At 43.9% G+C, this 18,543-nt stretch overlaps 1 protein-coding gene across 11 annotated transcripts in view; it reads right to left on the bottom strand.

Moving 5' to 3' along the window:
• RBFOX1 (RNA binding fox-1 homolog 1) overlaps window positions 1–18,543 on the bottom strand; it is a 1,010,377-nt gene that overhangs the window by 171,143 nt on the left and 820,691 nt on the right. For all 11 annotated transcript variants that reach the window (XM_046668733.1, XM_046668741.1, XM_046668738.1 and 8 more), the window contains one exon: window positions 5,526–5,768. In XM_046668733.1, coding sequence (XP_046524689.1) covers window positions 5,526–5,768 — 243 coding nt within the window. The remainder of the gene's footprint in view (window positions 1–5,525; window positions 5,769–18,543) is intronic.

Here is an 18,543-nt window from a genome sequence, read left to right as displayed (position 1 = left end):
CAAAGTGCGATACAGAATGATTCCAGATATAAAGGGTGCCAAAGTGGGTGCTTAGTAGATTTCAATTCTGTTCTTTTGAGGATGGAGCTGGAAGTTAGAAGATAGAAACATTAATTAGCGACAGAGAGAGAGAGAGAGAGAGAAATAGACAGGCAGGCTGCTATAGGCTGAATGCTTGTGTCTCTTCAAAATTTGTGTGTTGAAATCCTAGCCCCGAAGGTGATGGTGTTAGGAGGTGGGGCCTTTGGGAGGTTATTGAGTCATGAGGACAGAGCCCCCATGCATAAGGTTAGTGCCCTTATAAAGAGACCCCAGAGAGCTCCCTCGCCGGCCCCCCCCCCCCCCACCCGTGAGGGCATGGAGAAGAAGGCCAGCTATGAACCAGGAACTGGGCCCTCACCAGATACTAAACCTGTCCGTGCCTCAATTTTGGACTTGCCAACCCTTAAACTGTGAGAAATGAGTGTTGTTTACAAGCCACCTAGTTTATAATATTTTCATTATAGCAGCCCAAATGGACTAAGACATAGGCATATGCTTGAATTTGTACAAAACATTTCTGGGAGGAAATATAAGAAATTGGTAACTCTTGTTTCTGGCAGGGAGACTAAGTTGGGGGCTTTAGAAAATTTTCGTTTTCATTGTACACCCTTTTTTAATGCATGACTTTTTAAATCACAAACTGAATTGCCATAACAATGATAATAATGGCTAGTTAACGAACAGGAATGCATTGAGGAGTTTTCCCCAGATCTTAGCTACATAATTGGCTTCCAAAGCAGAGCCGGTATATAAATGGAAGTCATCACCAACCAATATCTTATTTTCTTAAAGGTATTAATGAAATCTGGAGATTTAGTTAGCACTCCAGTTGGAAGCAACTGAGGTTCAAGAAGAACTTGGCTCCTTAAAGAGCTCTTCTCTCTGTCAATAGAGCCCAGAGCTCGGGGACCAAGCTCGGGACCCACTTCTTTCTCCCATCAGCTCCCAGAGCTGGTAGGAGACTTTTAAACAGACTGCAGAGGTGTTAAAAATAGAAGTTAAGTTGCTATTGGAGATACGTGGAGAATTCACCACTTGCAAATCTCTAATTATAATATGTCAAGAGTAAAATACCTTGTCAGGGACAGTATCTAATATAATACAGTATTGGCTCTGTCAGCACAGTGATCCGCGATGTGTTTGAAGGCCTACATTAAATAGACATTCAGCAGAAAAATGTCCTGCAGGGACTCGTCTCAGCCCTTGGGGAAGCGAAAGGATGACCTAGTAAGTCTTTTCTGTCTGTACTTTCCTGAGCCCTGGTTGGGAGCTCTGGGTGCGTCCTGCTTCTCTTTTACAGATTTTGCACTTTGTGTTAAATCATGTGCATATATTAGATGTTCTTGGAGCCTACCAGATGGATGGATCTTTTCTCTTACCCAAAACTACTCAGTTTCTCAAACAAATGATGGCCTCTACAGTGCCCTCAGACTGGCATTAAGCACTGTGCATATACGTCAAAGGACAGTTAGAGCTATTCCTGGTACAACACTACCCTATGGGGAATAACTAGATGCTAATACAGGGCCATGTCTTCTAGGGTTGGGAAAACCATGAGTCTGACTCATTTTGAGGTTAAATTCCTTCCTTGGAAAATGCAGAACCTGCAGTGAAGAGAAGGTGCGCTTGGTAAATGCGTGAGGATGCAGGAACAATTTGAAACAAACTTGTCATAGACCATGTTCTGCTCAATCAGGTCAGGAAAGTGCGACTCAAAAGTAGGTCATGGACAGCAGAAGCATCTTTCTTTATGGCCACAGAGAGAAAAGCATATGCATATAATAGTTTGTAGCAGAAACCAAGATGGCCCCTTTGACGATTCCTGCACTTGCCCTATAGCAGTTAAGAGTATACCTTCTAGGACTTACTTCAGAATCAGTCTCCAAGCCCATCTGCTTCAGCATATAATGGTTCACCTTCCTTCAAAGCTTCCTGTAACAGTATGGATCACCCAAACATGGCTGGAGAAGACAAAGTCACCAGCTAACCAGCCCCACCACAAATTCACACTCTCCAACTTAGACAGGTGCTCATTGCCATTCAAATACCCTAGGAATTGTCTGAGCCAGATTCCTGATGTCCTTGCCCAATTTCAGGAATCATTCCACTGCTTGCAAGCTTCTCCCTTTCTCACTTTCTGTCAGTTGATGATGCCTTCATCATTGAAAAGTTGAAGACCATATAGAAGGAATTCTTCATGTCCTCTCTTGACTTCAAGATTTCTCTGTTCCCTCACAAGTTCACTCTTCCTTCTTGCTATGGTCTGAATGTTTGTGTCTCCCCCGAATTCACATGTTGGAATCCTAAAGCGCCGTGTGATGGTATTAGAAAGTGGGACTTTTTGGAGGTGGTTAGGTCATGTGGAGGGAGCTCTCATGAAGGGGATTAGTGCTCTTAAAAAAGCCCCCTTGCTCCTTCCACCATGTGAGGACACAGTGCTCACCACTGCATCTCACTGCAGAGCCTGGGGCACCTTGGACCCCCTACATGCTGCTTAAATTTAATTCTGTTGATCTCCAAAGAGTTCTTTTCGTGAAAGAAGGATGTTGAGCACCTCAACTGCCCAACTGGATTAAGATTTCCTTTTAGGCAGGCATAATTAACTCTTTCTTTTAAAATTTCATTTCATAACTCTTCTGGCTAAAATTCTTTTCAATGGCTTCCCATCGCTCCTAATGTGGAATTCCACCCACTTAAGGAACCCATCAGCCCTATGGGACATGATCCCTGCTGACTGCTCCCATTTCATCTTTTGCCGCTGAACCCCAAACCCACCTCACATGCCCTAGACATATTGGGTTCTTTTTAGTTCTTTGAAGAGCCAAGCTCTTTCCAACTTCAGGACTTTTGACTTAATATTCCTTCACCTTAAATATTGTCTCTTTGAAGAAATGTTCCCAGAATACTCATTTCCAGGCAGCATCCTTGTTCTTTTTAATCCTCCCTTAGCACCTGTCTTTTCTTCAAGAGCATTATCACAATTTGCATTTCTATAGCTGTTTGATCACCACATATTCACTCCCTGATCTCTCACACTAAGTTAGGAGCAGGAAAGGACCCTTTCTGTTGGTTCAATCATCACCCAGTATAATCCTGCCTCCATCGGATGCTTAGTAAACATTTGTGAACGAATGAATTAATCTTTCACAGCAGTTAGTATAGTTGGCAACTGTCGAGGCTTAATAAACAGTGTCAAATTGGACCTTTTTCAGTCCTAAGATAATCTTCTTAAGCCCGATCACCATTGATTGTCACAAAATAACCAACAAAAAATAAACAGCAGCCCTATCACCTGGTAGTCAGCACAACAATAATAAACACCTGCTAAACCAGCAAACCCATTTAGTGAACTCATCCTGAAGTTACTTGAGGCAGATACACAAAAAAGGCAATAGCAGCAGTATTCACAAAAACCAACAGGTGGAAACAACCCAACTGCCCATCAATGAATGAATGCATAAACAAAATGTGGCATAGCCATACAATGGAAGAGTATTCAGTCATAAAAAGGCTTAAAGTACTGATGCATACTACCATGTGAACGAACCTTGAAAACATTCTATTAAGTAACAGAAGCCAGACACGAAAGGTCAGATATGATAGGATTTTTGAGAAATATCTCCAATGAGCAAATCCATGAAGACAGAAAGTAGATTGGTGGTTACCAAAACTGGAGGGAGGGAGGAATGGGGAGTGTCTGCTTAATGGGTATAGAGTTTCCTTTAGAGATGATGAAAACCTTCTGGAACTAGATAATGGTGATGGTTGCATTAAATTGTGAATATACTTAAAGCCATTGAATTGTATATATTAAAATAGTAAATTTTATGTTACATATGTATTTTGTTGTTAGTGTCCTCAAGTCGATTCCTACTCCTAGTGCCCCTGTGCACAGCAGAGCGGAACCCTGCCCAGTCTTTTTGCACCATCCTCTCACCTTCCAGCATAGCAGACAACGCTCTGCTGCTGTTCATAGGGTTTTCATGGCCAATCTTTTTGGAAGTGGGTGGCCAGGTGCTTCTTCCCAGTCTGTCTAGTCTGGAAGCTCCACTGAAACCTGTCCACTATGGGTGACGACCCTGCTGGTATTTGAAATACCAGTGGTATAGTTTTCAGTATCACAGCAACATGCAGCCACCACAGTAGGACAACCAACCAACGGGTGGCGTGGTTCCCTGACCAGGAAACAAACCTGGGCCACAGTGGCGAGAGCGCCAAATCTTAACCACTAGACCACCAGGGCTGCAATATATATATTTTACCACAATAAAAAAGGAGAGAAAGACATTAGAAAATGTTAGAATGTATATTATTCTTAAAAATCTCCAAACCTAACTCCAAATGAACTACCAGGTAGCAAAATAGTAAACGGTCACTTTTAGTTCCAATAAATACGTCACACTTCAAACCAACAAACTTCTGTACAAATACTGGTTTTCCAGGGCGTTGGCGAGTGGGAGAAAGAGGCTCAACCACCTTGTAGCTACAAAATGTTCTAGAGATTTGCTGCTCCCGGGCTTTTAAAGAGTTCTGTGGAACAAACCTTCCCAAATGTGTGTATATATATATATATGTGTGCGTGTGTGTGTGTCTTGTGGTATGCATGATTGTTTTAGGTGCACAAATGAACACTGTTTAATTTTAATAATTATTTTTGTTTAGGGTTATCATTGATTAGTAGCCAGTAAGACTAGTTTTCATTGATGGTGGCAGTGAAATATTTCTTTTTTGTTTGTTTGCTTGTTTTTAATCCAATTAATGCATTCACATGAAATCAAATGTACTTTTCCTGGTGCATAGGGTCATGTAAATACCACCATCAAAATACAGAACAGTACCACTATCCTATAAAATCCTCTCGTGCTGCCCCTTTGCAGTCCAGGCCACCCTCACATGACGGTTCAGCAATAAAAAGGAAGACTCTAAAGACACACGGAACAACATGAATGAATCTCTAATGCATCAGGCTAAGTTAGAGAGGGCTGGGGCCAGGAGGCAGAGTGGCTGCAAACAGGCACAAGATTTGTCTGGGGGGGTGATGTAAATATTCCAAAATTAGACTGCGGCAAGCGTTGCATACCTCTGTAAATACACGAAAAGTCAGTGAATTGTACACCTAAAATGGGTGAATTTTATGGCATGCAAATTACATCTATATAAAGCTGTTAAACACAGAAAGGTTACAGAGTGTATGATTCCATTGAGATGACACGTTCCAGAAAAGGCAAAACTATAGGAACAGAAAATAGATGAAAGTTTCCTTTTACAAATACATGTAGCAAATGAAAAATGTATGAATTTCAATAAGTAACAGGAGAGGATGCATGTAGATGAGGCAAACTTTGCAGAGCTGGGATGACAAGGATGGGTTCAGGGACTACTTTGCGGGCAGGAGTCTCCGGTTGGCACCCCGCTGTGATTCCTGGAATTCTGGCCACCCCCCCCCCCCCGCCCCCCCTGCCCCGAGGCCTGCGCCCACTTACTGTGGCTGTGCCCGAGACAGTCTGCGCGCTCGTGTCCGCTGCGCTCTGCTCCGAGTGCGACTGGGCGGGAGGGTACAGGTTTAACGTGTGCTCGGGGACGGTGGTCTGGCCCGTGTACTCTGGCGCGGGGTGGGGATGAGGGGCCGTGTATTCCGCGGGGATGCCGTTCTGAGGGGGAGCGAACTGGGCCGAAGCATAAGGCTGAGCCATTGTGTCAGGGGCAGCTGCTGCTTCCTGATTACCCTGAAAAACCAGAAAGGAGGAGAGAGGGAGAGAAAAGTGTGAGCCAGCACCAAGCAGAACTTTTCCCCCAGGCCCAGGGACGACTGCTCTCCAGACACTTCCTAGGTGCCAGCACTGCACCAAGAGCCTGAGATGCATGCATCCCAGTTCATCCTCACCAGACTCGATAAGGAAAGAGTAACCATCATTTATATAACCCCATTGTACAGATGCAGAAATTGAGGTTCAGAGAAGTGAAGTCACTTTCTCCAAGTCATCCAGCCCAATAGCCAAAGACTGTGCGGGTCTGTGCTCTACTGGATTGGATTTTTCTGGCAGACCCTCCTTATTTCATTCCCATTTTGGAACTTGTGAGCGTGTAGTTGTCTCCAGTGACAGCAGAGCCTTGCTTTGCTACTTAAAATGCCAAAAGAGATTAAATTGAACGTGTGTGTTCTTGAGAGGAGAGACAATTCATCTAAGCATTTGAATTTAATCAAAGTTTTATGTGACTTGGCTCACATAATGGGATGGGGGGGGTCCTTTTAATGGTCAGAATGTGTGTGTATGTGTGCGTGTGTGATGTTCCCAGTGGCAATATGAAGCACTCAATGAAAACTCAAGGCCTAATTTGGGCAAAGATGGCACTCTGTGACAGCCCCATTTTAAGTACCTCTGCAAAATGCCAGACTTAACACAACCCCATTAGTCAATGCCTCCCCCACCCCCTGCCTTAGTTTGTATCAGTACAGGGTATTACATAACAATTGCCCTTCCGAGCCAGGCAAAACATGCAGTGTGATCATTACAGTCAAGTCAAAAGAATTTAAAAAAATCCGCGAATTCAAATGCTACCATTTCAGGAAACATCTATCTCTCTCCACCCTGACCCCCACCGCCATAACTCTACTACCCTACACACACACACACACACAAACACACACACAAGTGCACAAGGCATCAGAAGCTGTAACCCAGAGGTCCGAATTTTCCATGGTCTCAAGAGATGGGATTGCACAGTCAGAAAGAGAGAGAGAGAAAAAAAAAAGCTTAGCAATTAGGCACACGGAATTGCTGCCTCTCCCATTGTCTGTGGTCAATTAGATGTGACTTCAGCCCTCATATAATGATTCCAGGGCAAAAATGTCAGTGTTCCTCAAATCTCTTCTGTGCCCACTACCAACATTAGAAAAAACCTCTTCAGCTAGAGCAACTTGGGTGCAGCAAAAAACATTATGACATGGAGGGGAGAAAGAAGTTTATTCTCAGCGCAGCGCACAGCGCGGGTGCATTTGTTTAGAAAGGACCTTAATTAGAATGTTAAAGATGACACTTGGAAGAGAACTAAGCTTAGGATAAGTTTAAAACATTTTACAAGTGAAAACATTCCCATCAGGCCTTTTCCTCCCCCAGACTAATTTCTCCAAATGTCTGTGCCATTGGAAGCAGAAACGCACTGCCATTTCTTTCCTTTGAACATGTTTTCACAGCATTTGGGGCTGTGCAGGGTCTGTCTGTGCTGTGGTTGGATCACTGGACATGGAAAGTTAACCCTGTCCACGCTTGGGAAACCACAGAGGACATTTGTCATGGTCACTCAGGGCTCATTTCTCTTTCTTCAAGGATAACACCCAGTTTCCTTTTAGGGGACACTTCCACTCTCGGCCCATGTGCTACAGATGTGGCTGAACCCGGCCTCTGGTTACGGCTAGATACAGTCACATGACCCAGCCTGGCTAATCAGAGGCTCCACTCTCGTATCACAGGGAAGTATTGGGTTCATGCCCATCCATCTAAGCCAGTTAGGGAGTTAAGCCCTAGTAACTCCAGTGAGGCTTAATCCTAGGACTTTGCTGGAGTTTTAGGAGGAACTTCTCTCTCCACTGTGATTGGCAGCTGTAAAAATAACGTAAGCTGCCAAGAACTGCCTCTTGAAGAGGGCCTGCCTAGAGCAGAAGCCAACCCAGAGGAAAACAGAGCCCAGAAATTGAGAAACAAACATCAACTGGGTCCCAATGACATCGTTTGAAGTCTTGGATCCAGCTTTACCTGCAGTTAGTAATGCCACTGCTTGTTTTAGTTATATGAGTCAGAAAATGTCTTATTTTATTTTAGCTAGTTTTTCTGTGACTTACAACCAAAAGGGTCTTTACTAATAATTAAAAAAAAAAATCCTCTGCTGTTTCTGAGTCAACTGACATCCTTCTCTTTTACAGGGTTGTCCAAGGAACATATCCTTGTGTAAACGAGTGCCATACAGATGCCACCTCATTCTGACTGATGAGAAGCCCTAGAAACTTCGGGACCTTGAGAGGCCTCCAAAGAGAAATTCATGGTGCCACATTCTACTTCTGCTCAAAGGTCTGTCTCAGCCTCTCTTTCCTTCTACCTAGCTCGTCTCTGAATTGAAAGACAGACTTGTGATAACTCCAGGGGTACCTCATTAGGAAAGCATGAAATGATTGCAGGAGCAATGGCAGAGAGAGGTGGTCACAAAAGACAAAATGTCCCTCCTCCACCTCCAGCAGAAAACACTGTCATGGGAACACATATGACCACGTGGCCTTTCCTTGCTGCAGAGCAATCTCAGGAAGAGTGGCCCAATCCCACGAGATCCCACAAACAGCAAGGGCTCTCTGCTAGGATCTGAGCTCCCGCTGTATTAGAGAGAGAAGGGCCTGCCCTGAGAAAGCCTGTGGTCCCTCCATTCTCTCAACACCACCACGTCTTCCCATTCACTGCCCTTCTGCTTAGCCCTCCCCTACTCCTTTGCCTGGCTAGTCTCTACTTCTCTTTCAGGTCCCAGATCAAGAGCTCCTCCTCCAGCAAGTCTTCTTTGACAGTTAAACCACGTTAGTTGCTTGCCCTCTATGCTCCAATGCGGCTTGTGGTCACATCTCACATAACTCCAAGCACCACCATTGCCTGCTTAATCATGAGCATCCTGAAGGCAGGAGACCATGCCACATTCTCTGTTTCATCTCCAGGGTCCAACAGCATGCTAGCTGCAAAGGAGGCATTTCCAAGTGATTGCTAAGTGAATGCATGCCTGAATAAGAAATGCTGGGCTCTGTAAAGCTTAATCTGGCAACAGGAGACAGGATGGGGGGAGTAGGAACGGGGTTGGTGGATGACCCATGGCAAAAATCTGCCCCACTGCTTGTTTTTGTAAATAAAGTTTTATTTACCGTGCTCATTGTGCTATGATGGCAGAGTTGAGAAGTTATGACAGACTGCATGGCCCACAAAGCCTAAATTATTTAACTCTCTGGCCCTTTGCAGAAAAAGTTTTCCCATCACTGTGGCAGAGTTATCATTAAATATGAGGACACCGATTAAGAAGTTGCATAAACAGTATGGGCAGGAAATAAAGCTGGCAGTAAAACAGGAAGAAAGAGAAAGGAGGTGCATTATACCTATCAAGGAGGAATGGTTCACCTAGACTTGGAGATCGGCAAAGTTAAGAATTGTGCAAATAGGGCATGTTAGAATCTTTTTCCAAATTTGCTTTCCATCACCAGATCTCTGAATTCTAAACACACATGTACACATACAGGATTTAAACCCGGTAGCAGTGGGCTTAGACGATCCCAGATGGCTTCAAGCTTCTGAGCTCCATAGGAAAGGCATCCTCTTCTTCTCATTGGTGCTCAGAAGACAAACTGAGTGATGCTGCTCCTCACCTCAGGCCTAGTGGGTACCACACTCTGTGCTGGGTGTTTTGTATCAATAGCTCTCCAGCAGAGGGGTACTGCTCCCCAGGAAACATTAATAAATGACAGGAGACATTTTTGTTTGTCACAACTGGGGAGGAAGTGTTGCTACTGGCATCCAGTGGGTGGTGGCCAGGTCACGTTGCTAAACACCCTACAATGCACACGACAGCCCCCCACCGCAAAGGATTATCTGGAGAGGCCTAGGATCTCTGCTTTGCATGCATTGCAACTCTAATTCCCCTTTATTTCGTTGTGAAGGATACCACAGCCCAGAACTGAGAAATCATTTTATAAGGTCTCAGCCACAGGTGCCTCTTAGGGAAGCCAGGAGCTGAACCAAACCATGTTTGCCCAGTGCCAAGGTGTCTCTCACCTGGCCAGACAATCACCTGGTGGGGAGATTCATTCCCAATTTGGAAAAAAAAAAAAACCTCTCTCTGTCACATATACTGTGACCCCCAAGACCTGTTTTCCACCTGGCGGTTTGTTACACCCTGTGGGGAAGTCGGGTGCTGGGGTATTTGATTCAAAGATGCCAGCGTTCCGTTGGCCAGATTAGGGGGGTGACCCTTGGTGAGTTAGAGAAGCAGCCTGAGAAACTTCTGCCAGCTCAAGCCCGAAGCCTGGCTTCCCAAGGCTCTGTGCATACCCTAGGACAAGCGGGGCCCACGGGGAGCACCACTGGAGCCAGGAGAAACCACCAGGCTCTATGTGAACGTGTGCCATTCCGGCACGCCCAGGGCTCTGAGCTCCAGGGACAGTGTCCATGTAGCCAAGGAACCCACAGGTGGCACTGACGTCCATGAGGCTCTGGATTGCACTCCTGTTCCTGGAGTTCTCAAACAGATGTTGGTAGGACCCCCCACAGCTACTTATTAACACTGACAGCCGTTCCAGAGAGACCCTAATTAATATTCCCAACATTTGCACTTTGGGCTAATTACAGCTAATATTTAATTAAGATCACTGTACTTCCCATGGAATTATTTTTCACCTCCAAATGGCTTCAGAGATGTCTTTCCTTCCTCCCTAGTGACATTCCTGGGTTCTCGCCTTAGCTGAACTGTATTTTCTGGAAAAATACATTCACATTAAGGGCACCTTCCCCACTCCAGGTCAAGGCAAATCTTGGGCACGTGAACAGGCTCCTGGTTGAAACCTGAAGCCAGCTTCATGTAGGTGACAGTGACAGGCAAAAATTATTCGGAGCGTTCTGGCTAGACATTCCCTCATTTGCAGAAGCTGCCTTCTTTCTTCTACTCCAATGCCAAACCTCCACCTTTCCCTAAATAAGTGGATCACAGAGATTCTGATATTTACCAAGTCAGGGTGCTCGTGGGTGCTCTCAGTTGGTGGGGAGGGTGATTCTACTTTGCATGTATCCCCCACATCGTCGAGCAGGTGCTTCAAGAGATTTTGCAAACCTAACATCTAATTTTTGGTGCCTAGACTTTCCTGGGTTGTAGCAAAACACACAAAAAGGGGAAGGAAAAAAAATGCCAAGACTCCTTGTTTTAAACTCCACTATTACTGCAGCAGAACTGAGTAGAAGCTTGAAATAAGGAACATCTATTAGGAAAAATGTAGAAGAAACTTACTTATCCTCATACAGCAAACCTCAACTAGAGCAGCTCACCAACAGCAGGATTATGGGGGACCCCCAGCATGACCAAGACACCCCCAACAGGTAGCTTATACTCCAGTTACTGAGAGCAAAAGAATCATTAAAATGCAACCATGTCTGATTCACCAAAGTAAAAAAGAAAAAAATGCCATTTCAATTTAAATATTTTACTGAAGCATGAAATAGCCAGGATATTATTGCTATTTTAAGACAAACACCATAATCTGACTATTAGCATGTGTGTCGACTCTGTTGCACGCAGACATTTAGAGATACTCTCCTCAAAGACAAGGAGAATTTCTTTGGTCACGGAAACATCTTGCATCCTTCATTTCCTCTCTGAGGTGGGCTCAGGAGACAGAGTCAGAGAGAAAATGAGACGGCTTTGTTTTTTTTATTTTCCCCCCCAGACATCTCTCTTCTCCCATTCATTGCCCTGAGTCGTCTAATACGGTAGTTTGGGAAACTAATACGAGAACAAAGGGTGGTAATCCATCAGACTTTGCAAAATATTTTGGCTCAAAATCTAATGCAAACCACATTTCAACTGAGGAATAGTCTTTACGTGGCAGAGCACGAAACGGGCATATTCTTTGCAGTGTAACTGCCTGACTTTCACTGAGGGGGAAAGTGTCTGCTTGCACAACCGCCAAAGTGGACTTTAAAACAATCAGGTATTTTCCTCTGAGTGTGTGTTTTTCCCCGCTTCAGTCGTCAAATGTCTTGAACATCTTCCCCCTTTGGCTTCTGGAATTTATTTGTCCCCAGTCCATGTCATGCCCCGAAAACCTTCTGGCCTAAACACAGCCCTTATGATGAAGAAAAGCACAGGAATTGTCCAGCACTAGTACACCAGCTAATTGCATCTGTCTACACAGCTAAGGAAAGCAGCCACTTGGCAATGGGACCCCCCTCCACCTCGGACTCGCTGGAGGAAACTATCTGCTGTTGGTTGCCTGCAGTTTTCTGTCTTGCTGACAGTTTGTTTCACTTTAAGTAGTGTGGTCTGTTCTCCTTCTCTGGCAAGAAATCTCGCCTATTCAGAGAAAGACTCCAGCGCTGGACGGATCCGCGCTAAACTGCATCGTGCCCCCGGGACATTGAAACACAGAAGAGAAATGCAAAACTACACCATTAACCTGCTGTTTCCAAGACCAGCTCCGTTCGACACATCAAGCAGAAAGCCGACACACACACACACTCTTGACTGAAATCCTCTCCTTTCCTCCGGCATAATCAAGGAGCGGAAGACGCATCGTAGAGAGCAACAGTCTTAGCGCAAGGAAAGCCTTCCGCTTAATTCACATCACAATTTCGAGTGAAATATAAAATGGGGAAAAAAGTACCTGCTGCACCATTCTGCTTCCTTTCTCCTCCATAAACTTAGCAGCTGTTCAAGTCCCACACCACAGAGCATCTGCCCAAAGCAGCCTCAATTACGAGCGAGGGTGTGTGCGCTGTGCAATGTGTGGATGGCTGGGGTGTTGGAGGGGGAGCGGAGGCCGCCTGGCTGACCTCCCCCTCAACATCTGACTGCTCCCAAAACCAACCCCAGATGGGACTCTTCCTGCCAGTGGGGCCTGGCGCATCAATCACGGCTCGCCCCTCCTCTGCTCCTGCTCTCAGTTTCAGAGTACACACTGAGCAGATGATTATATGGAGAAGGAAGAAAAAAAAACCACACAGTGCTCTACTACATTAATAGCTGTTCAAAAAACATTAGAAATGCTATCCTATGCATCGCCTGGAGCTGGAATTTTTCATTACTAAACTAAATATATGGTATGCAAAGTTATGAAATCCACCGGGGAGCTTGTTACTATCCTATTTTGTTTTATATTTTTAAGAGGGGAGGGGAGGGGGGACATCGGAGTAGCAGGAGACGGACGAGACAGAGGAGGGAGGAAGAAAGAGCTCAGAGAGAGAGAGAGAGAGATGGCGATAGGTCAATGAAAAAAAATACTTCGAGAACACTGGGAATGAATTTGTAACAAAGCTGTGTGGTTAATTGTAAATTGATCTTAAAATACTATAACTGATGATTGGAGGATCTGGAAGCCCAGCTGCTTTGCAGACTGGCTGTGTGATCCCGGGTAAGTGTTGCAATGCGCTGGGTTCTAGTTTTCACTTCTGTTTAATAGGGATAATGATGAGTGACTTCACAGGGTAATTGTGAGGATCGGAATAAAAATCAGATCATAGCAAAACAAACACACAACAGGGCCTGGTTCCTAGTCTGCACTATATAAACAGATTCACTTGGCATTCAATAAAATGGTGAGCAAAACCTAAAACCATCTTTGCACCCATGGACCACAGAGTCAAGATGGGCAGCAGGCTTTCAGGAAAGGAAGCCACTGATGACCACAGAATGCCAGCGGTGATAAATGCTATGAAGGAAAAGCATAGGGGTCTTGCTTTCTCCCTTTCTTGAACTTTTGTCTTCCCAGCTCATTGTTTTTGTTTTTTCTTCTCTCCCAATGAGCAAAAATAAAACCTCGTACAAAAAAATCCCCAGTGATTTCAACCCCGAATGCTGCATCAAATGCCAAATGCTGCCTCTTTATTTAAAGCTACAAATACTTTGTTCTTCCTTTATTATTAAAACTACAACAACCAGAGTGAAATGTCAAAACAATTTCAGTTTTTATTCAGTCATGTCTTTTCCTGCTCGCCGAGGGAGAGTTTCAAGGGTCCCCTGCACCCTTCCCGTGGACAGCTGCTTATCGCTGAGAAGCCCTGCTAGGAAAGGAGAGATCCCGCCACACTGGAGGGAATGGATCGGGTTCCTGAAGTGATTAAACTTGTAATTAAATTGTATAACAGAGGAGGAGGTGAGGGCAGAAGAGGCACCTGGAAGAATTCAACTTTCCTGGTGGTCTGTCGGTGGGACTAGTTCAGGCAGCCCCTGGGTGATATATATATATATATTTTTAATTCGCAGCTCCCCAGGGATGGAAAGAAAATCTGGATAAGTATTTGTGCCATCCTTACATTTGCATTTCCAGTCACACTCTGGGGATACCTCAAATGCAGGGTTAAAATAAGCAGCTCTTTCAGGTCTCTAAAGGGATGTTTCAGGTCCCTAAAGGGATGTATCAGGTCCCCTCTCAGAAATGCACAACCTGAGGACCAGAGCCCCTCCTTGCATGACTCCGGCCCAACGTGTGGATTCAGCAGCCACTCTCATGAGCCGTAAGCTCCTTTTCCTCACTGATAACTGAAAAGCCAAACTTCTATCCTTCAACTTAAGAAAGAGGGATGAGACCAAGATGGACAAATTCCCTGGTGAAGGATGTTCTGAGGAGTGATAGAGAAAATGCTAAAAGAAACCCCAAACAAACCACTCACGAGAGAAGAATGTTTTAGCTAGAAACAATCAGAGAGATGCAATAGGACATTGGTCCTTAGCCAGTGGACCATCAGAATCACCTGGGGTATTCTTATAAAAAATTGGATGTCGGGACTCCACCCTAGACCCACTGGCATAAAATCTCTGAGGGTAGGGTCCAGACATGCTCGCTGGGTAAATGTGCCCCAGGTCGTTCTGATAAACAATCCTGGGGGAAAGTGTTCTGTGTTTTTCAAGTTATAGGTGTGATCCCTTGGGCTATGAAATCCATGTTGGGGGTTATTACACCAACATTCTTTAAATAAAATAAACTACCACACTGGAGAAGACTAGAATAGAATAGAATAGTAAGAGTTAGGATCATTTCATGAAACATTTATATAGGCGATTGGGCTGCAGTGTAAAATCTTTTCTGGATTGCAGCAAAATAAATAATCTTAATAACACCATGCTAGGTAATTTCTAGTGCTTGTTGTCTTCTAACTTTTTATTAGTGCTGTGACTATAGGATCAAAGTCAAACGTTGAGAAGCCAGGAGTATAATGGTAGGACTATTGGCAAGTCATTCAACCTCTGTGTGTCCCAGTTTCCTTATTTATAACTATAAATAATAATACACATTCTTGTTTCCAGTGAGGTTCTTGTGATGTTTTAGGGAAGAAATCTACAGGTATATGTTTTATAATCTAGAAAGTCTTATGAGCGTATGTCCTATTGTGGGAATGAAATTAGTCCCTCTTCCAGTATAGCAAAGTGCTCCCTCTGGAGAACATCCAGGGATGTGTGTTGGATCCTCACATACTGTGTGCCACACACTGTGCTAGGCACTTTTATCCTCACAACCACTCCCATGAGATAGATATCATGGTCCCTTTTAAAGATCAGAAAACAGAGGCTCCCAAATTTTCCAGAATTTGAACTTCATTTGGTCTTATTGAAGGATTCCTGCCATTGAATCCATACCACAATGAAGATGAAGATAATGATGACGATGATGATGATGGTAGTGGTGGTAATGAAGATGATGGTGATGATGACAAAGATGGAATGATGATGATGCTGATGTTGGTGATGATGATGGTGGTGGTGATGATGATGAAGATGGAGATGGTGGTGATGATAAGAAAACTTTCCTTGAGCTCTAACTATGTACCAGTCATTGTTCTAAGCACCGAGGATACAAAATTCAACAAAGGAGCTTTGCCTCTGTTCCCTCATTCAACAAGAACCCAGTATGGGACATACTGTTATTCCCTTTCCGAGGGAGGTGGAGTTACTTCCTCACACTCTCATAACAAACAAGTGCTAGTTACCCAAATCTGTCAGACGCCTAGGCTCTAGATTCATAAGTAGCTGGAGACGGGTTCAAATCTGACCTCAATTAGGTAAACATACAAACCTTGGTTTCCCTAACTATACTGGCTTACAAAAAGCATCTCTTGAACAATGAACTCTGAAATTGCTCTGAGGCCATAATTTACAAAAACAAACAAACAACAAAGATAACGAGAGCTGATGTCACAGATTCAAATGGAAGCAATTTGCTTCATTTCACTTCCCTGGCCTCGACAGGGAAGCAGAGAGAGAGGCCAGAAGCCATCTTGCTGCGGCTGACAAATAGCAGCCCCAGAACCACAAACCAGCAGAGTGGGTGGCAGGCTTGCAATGATGAGGTGTCATGTCTGCAAAATGTTCCATCCTGATTTTCCATTTGGAGTCACAGAAGGCAATGTAGAGGTTGTTTTTCTCAACTCCTTAAAAGTTAGTGACAATCAAATATTTATGGCACTTTGTACAAGTCAGGAGCCTTTGGCACGGTTGCTTATGAGGTGGTATTTCCAAAGGGAATCATGCTTATCTCTTAAAAAATTAGCAGCTTCTGGAGCAAGTGAAGTCCCCAACCAACAGCATCAGGCACTTAAGAAGATGGGTTTTCCCATCTTGCTCACCACTGTCCCAGGGTCTCAGAAGACCCTGACTTGTCCTTTAAAACCCTTGCCAAAGTTTGACATTATATACATTTTGATCTTGACATTATATGTACATTTTTATATTAGGTATATTTTGATGTCCATCTCCAACTAGACTGTAAACTCCATGAGGACAGGAGCCTCGTCTGTTTTTCTCATCACTATTGTCTCAAGCATTTCTAACAGTGGAGTGCATGCACACACATTCAGAAGTTTTGTTGAATGAAGAATGAATTCCCAAGCTAGTCCCTTATTTCTACTAGAACCAAGACACACTCTGACTCACCCAGCACCTAGGGGCACTGAGAAATAAGGGCAAACCGTAAAATATTGCTCTGCACTGTTGAAAAATTTTTCCCCGTTGGAATATCCAACATAGTACTGGAAGGTCACGCAGCATAGGGCTTCATCTGCCTGTATGTGAAATAGCTGCAAATGCCTTATTATTTCCTATTATTAATAAAAAGTAACAGCCAGAGCAGCTGTTATTCATTGAGTTCTTTCTAAGCATCAGATAAGGTTAGTCACTTGATATGTATTATCTAACATCATCTCTACAGGAATTATATTTTTTTAAATTGATTTTTATCACTCCCATTTCACAGATATGAAAGCGTAAGGTCTTGAAGCTAGCAAGTGGTAGATGCAGACCACAAATCCAGGTATTTTGCCAAAGCTGAGGTCCTTTCACACAGGCTATGACTGACGTCTTGGTTGGCTAAGATGAAGGATGCTATTTCTAAGGGTCATGGTGAAACAATTCAGTCACAAATTATTTTCTGACAAATCCCTGAAGTGTCCTAGCCAAAGTTGGAGGTTATCAAAAAGGCATGAGATCTTATTCCTGCCATCCCAAGATCCAGAACCCAAGTGGGTTAATAGTGTTAATTATGATGATGGCGATTGTACCATTATTGATAACAACAATAATACAATTAGCAGAGCTTGCAACATGTGCTTGCCACTGCCTTAAATCTTCCATAAAGGTAACTCCCTCAATTCATCCCACAGTGCCGTGATGTGGACACAATCATGGCCTTCATTTTAGAGATGGGTGGCTATGAGAGGCTAAGCAAATACTCTGAGGTCACTCCAATAGTGCATGATGAAACTCATATTTGTACCAAACCAATTCTGACCTCAAAACAGAAAGTTGGAAAAAAATTTTAAGTTCCTGTGTTCTTTTCCCCTAGTTTTCCCCAATGATAACCTCTTGTACAACTATAGTACACGGTCAAAACCAGGAAATTGATGTTGTATGACCACTCCTTTACATTACTGCAAACACGAAGAGAAGTTAGGATGCTAAAAGTTCAGCTATTGTGAGCATTTGTTATCAATACCATCCCATCACAGAATCACCCTTGCCATCTACCCCTGAGTGACAGCTGGAGCTGCCCACCACTGTCACAAATATAGTGGCACAGACAGAAGGGCAGATGAACAAGTAGAAAACTGAACCCAGCAAATAAATATTGGCAAAAACGGTTTTCATAAGGGAATGAGCAGATAAATGCACTTAAAATTCTAATTCAATAAGGATTCTCTTTACATCTTGGGTAGGGAGGAAATCTCCTTCCTGAGCAGACTTTCACTTCCACAATCTATCTCCTTTCACTACCAGCTATTTGCTAAAGAAGGGAAAAAAGTTCCTACCACCACCACCACCAGGGTACCGTCAGTGTCAAATTCATATTCAAGATGAATTTCAATAACTTGCATCATTGTTAACACTACTACATTTAGCCAAATCCACAAAAGGCAAAAGATGGGTTTTGTTACCTTAAATAGTTTGCTTACAGTTACCCTGCTGATATGATTTGAGATAATATCACTGGGTTACCTGTTCCATCATAGGTATCCGGAGGATTCCCTGCCTGCTTCTAAATGGGAAATTGATAGATTTGGCACGAAGCAACTTTCTTTGTAAGAGGGGAGGTCACTATACATACAAACAGCACCAACTAACCTCGAGAGATACCAGCTCCACTGTGGATGTTGCTGAGTAAAGCATCCCACAAGAACATCACCGAGGGTCTATCGCTAGATTCAGAAAATTGGGAGCATAAAGTCGCACTGCTAGAAAGAGACTCATATCCTCTCCCTGTTGGAATGATGCTGCAAATAATGAAAT

Source organism: Equus quagga, chromosome 7, assembly GCF_021613505.1.
Source record: "Equus quagga isolate Etosha38 chromosome 7, UCLA_HA_Equagga_1.0, whole genome shotgun sequence".
Classification (NCBI taxonomy): Eukaryota; Metazoa; Chordata; class Mammalia; order Perissodactyla; family Equidae; genus Equus; species Equus quagga.
The sequence above is the reverse complement of the archived record's forward strand: the minus strand, read 5'-3'. Positions and strand labels throughout refer to the sequence as shown.